General features: G+C 42.8%; 1 protein-coding gene across 1 annotated transcript in view; it reads left to right on the forward strand.

Moving 5' to 3' along the window:
* LOC110507051 (glutamate receptor ionotropic, kainate 4) overlaps nt 1–12,903 on the forward strand; it is a 450,996-nt gene that overhangs the window by 298,537 nt on the left and 139,556 nt on the right. The window contains exon 4 of the mRNA XM_036965131.1: nt 1,641–1,805. Coding sequence (XP_036821026.1) covers nt 1,641–1,805 — 165 coding nt within the window. The remainder of the gene's footprint in view (nt 1–1,640; nt 1,806–12,903) is intronic.

Here is a 12,903-nt window from a genome sequence, read left to right on the forward strand (position 1 = left end):
GTAATAGGTAAAGATACATATTTGCATATGAAGACAATATTCCCTCCTGTCCTCTTCTCTTTCTGATATTCTGCATAGCAACAGGGACATGTGATAGACAAGCCTGGCTTCTCCCCTCTCTGGGCCGAGAGTGACCGAGGCTTCGGCACACCTAAGTGACCGAGGCCCATATGAGGGAGGAAGTGCAACTGCCAACACCAGAGTCCGAAAGGATACTTGCTAATAACAAGAGTTCCACAGTTCAATCATTTAAGAATATTATGCAGATAGATGAGACATCTTAATTATCCATGTTACCAAGCAAATTCTCATTCTTCCTCCACAGTAAAATAATGGATAAATAGAAAAATATATGGATAAATAAACCTCAGGCAACCTTTTTGCTATACCTTCATCTGAATCTTTGTAAACATCCCTAATTGCTGCGAGGACAGTTTTATCCCGCCGTGGCTGTGGTTTATCAGCTCTAATGCTACAGTAATTATTACATTGTCCTTGCCCTCCATCTAGATCCGATCCCGTATCTAATTACAGTGCTGTTAATCTCACTCGCTGGACAACTCAGGGAAAGCAGCAATAGCTGGGATTGCTGTTAAAATGGAGCCCGTAGTGTGAATGTTTTTGCAGTTGTCGTTCAACAAAATGGTCAGGCAAACGACCCCCTCTTTAGGGGAACCTTTCCTTTTGCTCTACAGGTTGAGCTTATGTATTGGCGCAAAGCACAGAGAAATGCAAGGGTCAGTTATACACACGTCTGTACTTGCATTGACTGACCTCACCATTAGGCAACATTCCTACAGAAAGAAAGCTATTATTTAGCACTTAAGCCGATTGTAAATAGCTTCTGGTGGATTGTGTCTATGTTGGAGGGAATTATACAATTCATATTCTCAATTCCCTGTTTTCCTTACAGCATGGTGAGCTCAGGGTTCACTTCCCTCGTCCATTGATTTCTACCTAGAATGTCGTGTTTTTTTTGTTTTTTTTACTTCCCCCTAGTCTAATTCGACTAATTACGCTGGAGTGTTGAACCTGAACCTGCTGTCTTGGGACACACTCAGGATTGCAAGCTAGGCACTGTGTGCCTTTTCAGTTATCCTAAAACTGTCGTGTGAATCGACCACTGAGTTGCTCATTTGCTTGCTAGGACACAGCAAGGCCCGATCTCTTAACTGGTTGTCTGATTCATTCATATTAATTCATTAATGTGCGTGAAACGTGAAACAAATATGTTCATTCCGACATCACGAGTGAACAGAACAGCCCTTTTAAAATGTGTTGCCTCATCACTCATGCATTTGATTGAGTTCCACACTTAGATAGGACCTTGCTGGCTGCTGCTCTGGATTAGGAATCACAAGATTTGTAAAGCGGTTGTGTTTTGGCTTCTTTCTTCTTCTTTTTTTACAATGTAGCATGTGGTCACTTGTTTATTCTGACTATACATTTAGTAATGATATAACCATCCCATGAAGCATGTGTGTGATCTCTGTAGTTCTGCATTATTTGCAGCACAGTTTGTGCAGCACAGAGGAAATCATGAAGTATATGCACCGTGTCTTGACAATGTGGCCCATCGTGATACTGGGTTGCCAAAGATCCCTTCTAATGTTATTCTTTCTTCCCATTCTCTTCCGCAGCCGCCATACTTGACGACCCAATGGAGTGCAGCCGGGGTGAGCGATTGGCCATCACTCTGGCAAAGGACAGCATCAACCGGTCCAGTAACCGCTCCACAACGGGAAAGCTGGAGGTGGACATCTTTGAGCTGCTGAGAGACAGTGAATATGAGATGGGAGAGACCAGTAAGTAGTGGGCGGTTGAGGATGAGAGAACGAGGTGGCTTCCCGACTCTGTTATCATTTTCAAAAAGTGAAAGCCCAGGGTGTCATATTAGAACGTCTGTCTGTCTGTCTGTCTGTCTGTCTGTCTGCCTGTCTGCCTGTCTGCCTGTCTGCCTGTCTGTCAATGTCTGTCAATGTCTGTCTGTTAATGTCTGTCAATGTCTGTCTATCTCTGTCTGTCTTACTGGTTGGCTGTCTCTGTCAGTGTCTGTCTGTCAATGTCTGTCAGTGTCTGCCTGTCAATGTCTGTGTCAATGTCTGTCAATGTCTGTCTGTCAGTGTCTGTCTGTCAATGTCTGTCTGTCTGTCAGTGTCTCTCTGTCTGTCTGTCTGTCTTACTGGTTGGCTGTCTCCCGTTCAGTGTCTGTCTGTCTGTCTGTCTGTCTGTCTGTCTGTCTGTCTGTCTGTCTGTCTGTCTTACTGGTTGGCTGTCTCTGTCAGTGTATGTCAATGTCTGTCTGTCTGTCTCTCTGTCTGTCTTACTGGTTGGCTGTCTCTGTCAGTGTCTGTCTGTCAATGTCTGTCTGTCAATGTCTGTCAGTGTCTGTCTGTCAGTGTCTGTCTTACTGGTTGGCTGTCTCCCGTTCAGTGTCTGTCTGTCTGTCTGGTTGGCTGTCTCTATCAGTGCCTGTCTGTCAATGTCTGTCAGTGTCTGTCTGTCAATGTCTGTCTGTCTGTCAGTGTCTGTCTGTCAGTGTCTGTCTGTCTGTCTGTCTGTCTGTCTGTCTGTCTGTCTGTCTGTCTGTCTGTCTGTCTGTCTTACTGGTTGGCTGTCTCCCGTTCAGTGTCTGTCTGTCTGTCTGTCTGTCTGTCTGTCTGTCTGTCTGTCTGTCTGTCTGTCTGTCTGTCTGTCTGTCTGTCTGTCTGTCTGTCTGTCTTACTGGTTGGCTGTCTCTGTCAGTGTCTGTCTGTCAATGTCTGTCTGTCAATGTCTGTCTGTCAATGTCTGTCTGTCAGTGTCTGTCTGTCAATGTCTGTCTGTCAGTGTCTATCTGTCAGTGTCTGTCTTACTGGTTGGCTGTCTCCCGTTCAGTGTCTGTCTGTCTGTCTGTCTGGTTGGCTGTCTCTATCAGTGCCTGTCTGTCTGTCTGTCTGTCTGTCTGTCTGTCTGTCTGTCTGTCTGTCTGTCTGTCTGTCTGTCTGTCTGTCTTACTGGTTGGCTGTGTATGTCAGTGTCTGTCAATGTCTGTCTGTCTGTCTGTCAGCCTGTCAGCCTGTCTGTCTGTCTGTCTGTCTGTCTGTCTGTCTGTCTGTCTGTCTGTCTGTCTGTCTGTCTGTCTGTCTGTCTGTCTGTCTGGTTGGCTGTCTCTGTCAGTGTCTGTCTGTCAATGACTGTCAGTGTCTGTCTGTCTGTCTGTCTGTTTTACTGGTTGGCTGTCTCTGTCAGTGTCTGTCTGTCTGTCTGTCTGTCTTACTGGTTGGCTGTCTCTGTCAGTGTATGTCAATGTCTGTCTGTCTGTCTGTCTGTATGTCTGTCTGTCTGTCTCTGTCAGTGTCTGTCTGTCAATGTCTGTCAGTGTCTGTCTATCTTACTGGTTGGCTGTCTCTGTCTGTCAGTGTCATGTCTGTCTGTCTGTCTGTCTGTCTGTCTGTCTGTCTGTCTGTCTGTCTGTCTTACTGGTTGGCTGTCTCTGTCAGTGTCTGTCTGTCAATGTCTGTCTGTCAATGTCTGTCTGTCAATGTCTGTCTGTCAGTGTCTGTCTGTCAATGTCTGTCTGTCAGTGTCTATCTGTCAGTGTCTGTCTTACTGGTTGGCTGTCTCCCGTTCAGTGTCTGTCTGTCTGTCTGTCTGGTTGGCTGTCTCTATCAGTGCCTGTCTGTCTGTCTGTCTGTCTGTCTGTCTGTCTGTCTGTCTGTCTGTCTGTCTGTCTGTCTGTCTGTCTGTCTGTCTTACTGGTTGGCTGTGTATGTCAGTGTCTGTCAATGTCTGTCTGTCTGTCTGTCAGCCTGTCAGCCTGTCTGTCTGTCTGTCTGTCTGTCTGTCTGTCTGTCTGTCTGTCTGTCTGTCTGTCTGTCTGTCTGTCTGTCTGTCTGGTTGGCTGTCTCTGTCAGTGTCTGTCTGTCAATGACTGTCAGTGTCTGTCTGTCTGTCTGTCTGTTTTACTGGTTGGCTGTCTCTGTCAGTGTCTGTCTGTCTGTCTGTCTGTCTTACTGGTTGGCTGTCTCTGTCAGTGTATGTCAATGTCTGTCTGTCTGTCTGTCTGTATGTCTGTCTGTCTGTCTCTGTCAGTGTCTGTCTGTCAATGTCTGTCAGTGTCTGTCTATCTTACTGGTTGGCTGTCTCTGTCTGTCAGTGTCATGTCTGTCTGTCTGTCTGTCTGTCTGTCTGTCTGTCTGTCTGTCTGTCTGTCTGTCTGTCTTACTGGTTGGCTGTCTCTGTCAGTGTCTGTCTGTCAATGTCTGTCAGTGTCTGTCTATCCGTCCGTACATTCGTCCTTTTGTCTGTCAGTCTTTTAAATTCTGTGCCTGTCTCCCCTTGTTATCCCCTGCTTTCAGAAATCCCTTGAGTACAGCGAGATAAGTCTATCTTGTTTAGTAATATTTGTAGTAGCGAGAACAGTGGTAAACAAATTATTGGAAAATAGCTGAGGTGCTCTATCGTGTGAAAGAGCAAAATGAGCAGTCATATTTGGACGTTTCAGGAGCCTAAAGGTATGTTGATGTCTGGATGTTAGATTTTGGACATTGTTTTGTTTCCTTGTTACCTAGCTGTTTGAATGACTGGCCTAAAGATATACAGTAAATACTACAGCTCTAATGAGGTGGACAGGATTTGGAAAAATCTTAACAATGTCAATAGCCTATCACCATGACCTTGTGCAATGAAATATTAATAATGTATTTACATTTCAACAAGTTGGTTTTAGTGCTGGTATTTTTATACCAGCTACTTTTGATTAGATGAAAAAAAACATTTAGATATTTGAGTTAGAATTTTATGACCCCTTTAGGTATCCCTCAAAAATATACATGTACAGTTGAAGTCGGAAGTTTACATACACTTAGGTTGGAGTCATTAAAACTCGTTTTTCAACCACTCCACAAATTTCTTATTAACAAACTATAGTTTTGGCAAGTCAGTTAGGACATAGTGCATGTACTTAGTGCATGACACAAGTAATTTTTCCGACAATTGTTTACAGACAGGTTATTTCACTTATAATTCACTGTAACACAATTCCAGTGGGTCAGAAGTTTACATACACTAAGTTGACTGTGCCTTTAAACAGCTTGGAAAATTCCAGAAAATGATGTCATGGCTTTAGAAGCTTCTGATAGGCTAATTGACATCATCTGAGTCACTTGGAGGTGTACCTGTGGATTTATTTCAAGGCCTACCTTCAAACTCAGTGCCTCTTTAGACAACATGGGGAAATCAAAAGAAATCAGCCAAGACATCAGGAAAAGAATTGTAGACCTCCACAAGTCTGGTTCATCCTTGGGAGCAATTTCCAAACGCTTGAAGGTACCCTGTTCATCTGTACAAACAATGGTATGCAATTATAAACACCGTGGGACCACGCAGCCGTCATACTGCTCAGGAAGTGGGAAATCAATCCCAGAACAACAGCAAAGGACCTTGTAAAGATGCTGGAGGAAACAGGTACAATGGACAATGACCCCAAACATACTTCCAAAGTTGTGGCAAAATGGTTTAAGGACAACAAAGTCAAGGTATTGGAGTGGCCATCACAAAGCCCTGACCTCAACCCTATAGGGGCAGAACTGAAAAAGCTTGTGTGAGCAAGGAGGCCTACTAACCTGACTCAGTTACACCAGCTCTGTCAGGAGGAATGGGCCAAAATTCACCAAAATTACTGTGGGCAGCTTGTGGAAGGCTACCCGAAACGTTTGACCCAAGTTAAACAATTTAAAGGCAATGCTACCAAATATTAATTGAGTATATGTAAACATCTGACCCACTGGGAATGTGATATATGAAATAAAAATATGTGAAATTAAAGTTTAAATAAATCTTTCTCTCAACTATTAGTCTGGCATTTCACATTCTTAAAGTAAAGTGGTGATCCTAAATGACCTAAAACAGGGAATTTTTACTATGATTAAATGTCAGGAATTGTGAAAAACTGAGTTGAAATGTATTTGGCTAAAGTGTATGTAAACTTCCAACTTCAACTGTATATATATTCTACCGTTCGAAAGTTTGGGGTCACTTTGAAAGAAAAGCAATTTTTTTGTCCATTAAAATAACAGCAAATTGATCAGAAATACAGATATTGTTGATTTTGTAAATGACTATGGTAGCTGGAAACGGCAGATTTTTAATGGAATATCTACATAGGCGTACAGAGGCCCATTATCAGCAACCATCACTCCTGTGTTCCAATGGCACGTTGTGTTACCTAATCCAAGTTTATCATTTTAAAAGGCTAATTGATCATTAGAAAACCCTTTTGCAATTATGTTAGCACAGCTGAAAACTGTTGTCCTGGTTTAAAGAATCAATAAAAACTGGCCTTCTTTAGACTAGTTGAGTATCTGGAGCATCAGCATTTGTGGGTTAGATTACAGGCTCAAAATGGCCAGAAACAAAGACCTTTCTTGTGAAACTTGTCAGTCTATTCTTGTTCTGAGAAATGAAGGCTATTCAATGCGAGAATTTGCCAAGAAACTGAACATCTCATACACCGTTGTGTACTACTCCCTTCATTTAACAGCGCAAATTTGGCTCTAACCAGAATAGAAAGAACAGTGGGAGGCCCCAGTGCACACCTGAGCAAGAGGACAAGTTCATTAGAGTGTCTATTTTGAGAAACAGACGCCTCACAAGTCCTCAACTGGCAGCTTCATTAAATAGTACCCGCAAAACACCAGTCTCAACGTCAACATTGAAGAGGCAACTCCGGGATGCTGGCCTTCGAGGCAGAGTTGCAAAGAAAAATACATATCTCAGACTGGCCAATAAAAATAAAAGATTAAGATGGGCTAATGAACACAGAAACTGGACAGAGGAAGATTGGAAAAAAGTGTAATGGACAGACAAATCTAAGTTTGAGGTGTTCGGACCACAAAGAAGAACATTTGTGAGACGCAGAAAAAATGAAAAGATGCTGGAGGAGTGCTTGACGCCATCTGTCAAGCATGGTGGAGGCAATGTGATGGTCTGAGGGTGCTTTGGTGGTGGTAAAGTGGGAGATTTGTACAGGGTAAAAGGGATCTTGAAGGAATGCTATCACTCCATTTTGCAACGCCATGCGATACCCTACAACAGGACAATTACCCAAAGCACAGCTCCAAACTATGCAAGAAGTATTTAGGGAAGAAGCAGTTAGCTGGTATTCTGTCTATAATGGAGTGGCCAGCACAGTCACCGGATCTCAACCCTATTAAGCTGTTGTGGGAGCAGCTTGACTGTATAGTACTTAAGAAGCCAATCCAACTTGTGGGAGGTGCTTCAGGAAGCATGGGGCTGAAATCTCTTCAGATTACCTCAACAAATTGACAACTAGAATGCCAAAGGTCTGCCAGGCTGTAATTTCTGCAAATGGAGGATTCTTTGATGAAAGCAAAGTTTGAAGGACACAATTATTATTTAAATTAAAAAATCATTATTTAGTCTTGACTATATTTCCTATTCATTTTGCAACTCATTTCATGTATGTTTTCATGGAAAACAAGGATGTTTCTAAGTGACCTCAAACATTTGAACGGTAAAATATAGAATTTGTCCTTTACTACTATAGCCCAGAGAAATGCATTGAATAACACATTCATAAATGTAAAAAAAAATACAGTCAAAAAATAAATCATAAGAATTTGTTAAGAACAAATTCGTATTTACAATGACGGCATATAGCGTCTGTATTACAGACGTTTTCAATGAGAAGACCCATTTTTGTGATGTCTCATGGTCTGGCAAACACCGCTCTAGCTCTGCCACCTTTCAACGCAGATGCGGAAGTATAACATAGGTGGATGTGGTGGATTGAGAAAAACTTAAACGGATGGGGATTTTTTAAAATCATGTTACTTAGATTGAGGCACCTCTGCGTCAATCGACTCTAGGGGGTTAAAAGCACATTGTACTGTAGGTGTACGCCCATTAGATTCATACCATCATTCAGTCAGTAACCTTATTGAACTGGGGCTTCCAAATTGAGGACAGTAACCATATTGTTATAAAAAAAAGAGGACCCTTCCTTGCAATTCTCAGAATTAGTAGAGCTTTATGGTCGCGGTAGCTCCTCCTCATGCATAAAAACAACTGTATTCCTCTCCCTGCTTGGTTGGCTGCCTGTAAACCCCATTCTAATTTAGTGCTGTAGTGGATGTGCCCAGGTAGAAATTGGATTAGGGATGGATCAGTGGCACCAGTAAGGGGGAAATGTCACACAGCCAGCACTACCTGCCCAGCCCTGTGTGTGTGTGTGTGTGTGTGTGTGTGTGTGTGTGTGTGTGTGTGTGTGTGTGTGTGTGTCTTTCTGCCCGCCCAGCCCCAGCTTTTTCCACAACACCAGAGCTGTTCCTGCCTTTTATTAGAGCTCTGGTTATGGCCATGTAGGATGGATAGAAAGTCAGCCAAGACCACCAAGCTTTGTAGAGGTGTGTGTGTGTCTGTGATTGCCCTGACAAAAATCGCATGTCGAATGTATGTGAATTTAGAGTTCACATGTTAACACAACTTTTTCACATGTGAGAAAAACGTGTTTTCACCTCACTTGAATTTTGTGAAAAATGGGATATACCATTTCACATGTGAAACATTTTCTCATGTGAAAATCTCACATTCAACATGGTGAACATGGTGGTGAAATGGTGTCATTCTCCTCACATGTTAAAAGGTGGTGTTAACATGTTGCAGTAGCAATTTTTCCACATATGGGATTGCAAATTCTGTAACGCCATTCTGTATAAAGGTAATTTAGCCTACCTGAGGATAATAATTCAAGTGCGTTAATTGCAGGTACACGCCTCTCTTCTTCATACGTTGGTCAGTGACTATTAGAAAGAGCCCAGTGAGAAGAACAAAAGCTAGTGCTCCATGTCTCGTTATTTATCCTGTTTAACATGTTAAAATGAGCACTGTCAGAGTTAATCAGTTAATTAACTCAAGTTCACTTTTTGTAATTTCAGTGCAGACATTTTTTTGGGGGGGGGCACATTGTCTGAAATCTTTCAAAATACACTGAAAACATCCAAGATAAATTACAGCTCAATTTGAGCAAATTATGAAGTGAATCCTGCGATATACTCCATCCATTTTTGTAATCATTTGACAGCTCTAGTTGTCGTTACAGTGTGAAAATGCATATGTGAAAGTGTAGCGGACATGAGTACACGTGAAATGTTGGGAAATCACGTGTCTGACTGTTTTTCACATCTGATTTGTTCACACGTGTTCAGATGTGTCCAAAAAGCCACATACAGTGGGGCAAAAAGGTATTTAGTCAGCCACCAATTGTGCAAGTTCTCCCACTTAAAAAGATGAGAGAGGCCTGTAATTTTCATCATAGGTACACTTCAACTATGACAGACAAAATGAGAAAAAAAATCCAGAAAATCACATTGTAGGATTTTTAATGAATTTATTAGCAAATTATGGTGGAAAATACGTATTTGGTCAATAACAAAAGTTTATCGCAATACTTTGTTATATACCCTTTGTTGGCAATGACAGAGGTCAAATGTTTTCTGTATGTCTTCACAAGGTTTTCACACACTGTTGCTGGTATTTTGGCCCATTCCTCCATGCAGATCTCCTCTAGAGCAGTGATGTTTTGGGGCTGTTGCTGGGCAACACAGACTTTCAACTCCCTCCAAAGATTTTCTATGGGGTTGCGATCTGGAGACTGGCTAGGCCACTCCAGGACCTTGAAATGCTTCTTACGAAGCCACTCCTTCGTTGCCCGGGCGGTGTGTTTGGGATCATTGTCATGCTGAAAGACTCAGCCACGTTTCATCCTCAATGCCCTTGCTGATGGAAGGAGGTTTTCACTCAAAATCTCACGATACATGGCCCCATTCATTCTTTCCTTTACACGGATCAGTCATCCTGGTCCCTTTGCAGAAAAACAGCCCCAAAGAATGATGTTTCCACCCCCATGCTTCACAGTAGGTATGGTGTTCTTTGGATGCAACTCAGCATTCTTTGTCCTCCAAACACGACGAGTTGAGTTTTTACCAAAAAGTTATATTTTGGTTTAATCTGACCATATGACATTCTCCCAATCTTCTTCTGATCATCCAAATGCTCTCTAGCAAACTTCAGACGGGCCTGGACATGTACTGGCTTAAGCAGGGGGACACGTCTGGCACTGCAAGATTTGAGTCACTGGCGGTGTAGTGTGTTACTGATGGTAGTGTCACGTTCTTTCAAAATCGAACCCAGAAGCAGACCAGGACAAGGAGAGTAGGAAGAAGGTGAGTATTTATTTACAAGTGAATGTGAATGGGTAGATATATCCAGGTGGCGTAGCGGGCAGCGGTGGTGAGTTGATGGGAGTAAAAAGGTGGATCCAATGGGGTAGCGGAATCCTCCGACGACCAGGCGGGAGTGGGCTAAATGATCCGGGTGAGTAACTGAAGACAGAACAAACAGAGGTAAGTTTAAGGCAAGCAATACGTAAAAAACAACATAACAAATTCTATCCAACTTGAGGCTGATACTATGGCACAACATACTGTTCATGGCTAACGATCCGGCAGGGAATGGATGTCAGGTCAGAGCTTTTGAAGGGGAGAGGTGATGGTCAGGACAGGTGTGCAGATTACTGATGGGATACAGGTGCGGGTGAACATCGATCTCCCAACAAGCTAATTCGCCCGGCAACCAGACAGGGTGCGTTCCAGGACACCGGAGACACACTCCAGGACAGAAACACAGGCAAACACAGACTCAGGAAGCGGGATTCGTGACAGGTAGGCTTTGTTACTTTGGTCCCAGCTCTCTGCAGGTCATTCACTAGGTCCTCCCGTGTGTTTCTGGGATTTTTGCTCACTGTTCTTGTGATCATTTTAAGCCCACGGGGTGAGATCTTGCGTGGAGCCCCAGATCGAGGGAGATTATCAGTGGTCTTGGAGGACAGAGGATCCTCTTAAAGAAGAAGTTACAGGTCTGTGAGAGCCAGAAATCTTGCTTGTTTGTAGGTGACCAAATACTTATTTTCCACCATAATTTGCAAATAAATTCATTAAAAAACCCCTAATGTGATTTTCTGGATTTTTTTCTTCTCATTTTGTCTTTCATAGTTGAAGTGTACCTATGATGAAAATTACAGGCCTCTCTCATCTTTTTAAGTAGGAGAACTTGCACAATTGGTGGCTGACTAAATACTTTTTTGCCCCACTGTATTTGTACACGTTATTTTCACTTACTGCATGTGAGTGGTGTGTGTGGTTTTGATGTGTGTGTGTGTGTGCATTCATGTGTGCATATGAACGTGTATATTTCTGTGGGTTCACAGAACTAAACTCCAGGTCCCGTGCATAAGTTGGCTTTATCTCATTTGCAGCTGCTGCAGCTTTCAATAAGAATTAATTGATTTGAGGGAATCAATTGTAAACAAACAGAATGGACTCCAGACAACCCACTGACCTTCTGACCAAGATTAGACAGAAGTGGTGCAGGTTTCCGTTATAATGATCCACATTCATATTGGAAAAGTTGTCACTTGTCACGGATGTAAATTGCTTTGGCCATAGAACGAGGAGGAGCGGGAAAAGAATCCCAAACGGACACATTGGCCTTTTCTCAATTGGATTTGCTCAACTACTGCGTTCTCTCTCTGTCCTCTCTGGCCTACTTTTGAAAAAGGTAATCGAGGAGAGGCAGCGAGGAGAGTGAAAGTGGATGAAAATGCACTTGTATGAAATGGCTGTCCAATCGTGCGTCATCAGGCAAATTACGTTTACAGGGTGGAATTCCAAAATAAATGTACAAAGAGATAAAAACAAATGTAGAACAAATGAGAACAGGATATTCTGTTCCCTGTGTAAAATAGAAAATGCACCCCTGTAAAAAGCCTCATGGGGCGTCATGTCAGGCTAATCAGATCACTTGGTAGTTCGGTGACGCCGTGCAGACAGGTGCAAATGTGCTTTAAATGGAGGAGAGAGGTGCAGGTGGGTGGGAGAGGAGAAGGAGGGGAGTGTAGGGGACACTCCATTGGATGACAAAGGGATTATTTATTAATCATTTGATTCACTGCTCCTGTCATTTTCTAATCTCGTTCGGCGAGGATCCCGAGCTTTGCTCCAATGGCAAAAAAATTGTCCCCCTTTACTCTTCCTTTATAAATATTTACCCGCATTTGGTGTTTGTTCATGGCCCGTCCCCCACCCCAGCCAGTCTGTCTCCCTCCACGGTTGTGTCCGAAATGGCACCCTATTCCCTACATAGTGCACTACTTTTTGACTGGTCAAAAGAAGTCCACATCTTAAGACAGCAGTCCTCCTCTTCACTACCATACAATGTTAATTAAAGACAGGGATCAAGCCCCACCTGAAATTGCATTTTTTGTTTCCCCTGCAAGTAAGATTAAAACCCAAACTCGTGTGCAGGGGAGTGCATAGGACAAATTATATTTCCCTAAAAATGTTCCCTTTTAGACACTGATTCAGTGTGATGGTGGATGTTTAAAAAGACAGGTCACAACTGCCTTTTGAAGACTGATAAAATACCTGAAATGTTTAGATTAAATGTAGTTCTCAGCTATTATTTTAACCAGGTCATTGTGCCCCTGCATGACGCCACATTTTGCTTGGCACTAACTCCCGACATGACACTTTTCGAGTACAACTTTTGTCCCCAATTGTTACCTTAAATAGAATGCTTCCTGGCAGGAGATTCTAAATGGTTAGCAAAAAACTTCCACATGGCCAGATCGCATTCCAACCTGTTGCTAATTATGTTCTATCATTGCACCCCCATTCAATCTGTCATATTTTAATCCACAGCTGTAGGTCTACTTTCGGTGAGGGGAAATCATACACAGAGCAGCTGTAAGTTAATACATCGATAGAACATCATCAAGTTAATAGGCAGAAAACCCCAAAACCTCCTACTTATTAAAGATGAACTGGGAACCGCTGACTCAGA

Source organism: Oncorhynchus mykiss, chromosome 27, assembly GCF_013265735.2.
Source record: "Oncorhynchus mykiss isolate Arlee chromosome 27, USDA_OmykA_1.1, whole genome shotgun sequence".
Lineage (NCBI taxonomy): Eukaryota > Metazoa > Chordata > Actinopteri > Salmoniformes > Salmonidae > Oncorhynchus > Oncorhynchus mykiss.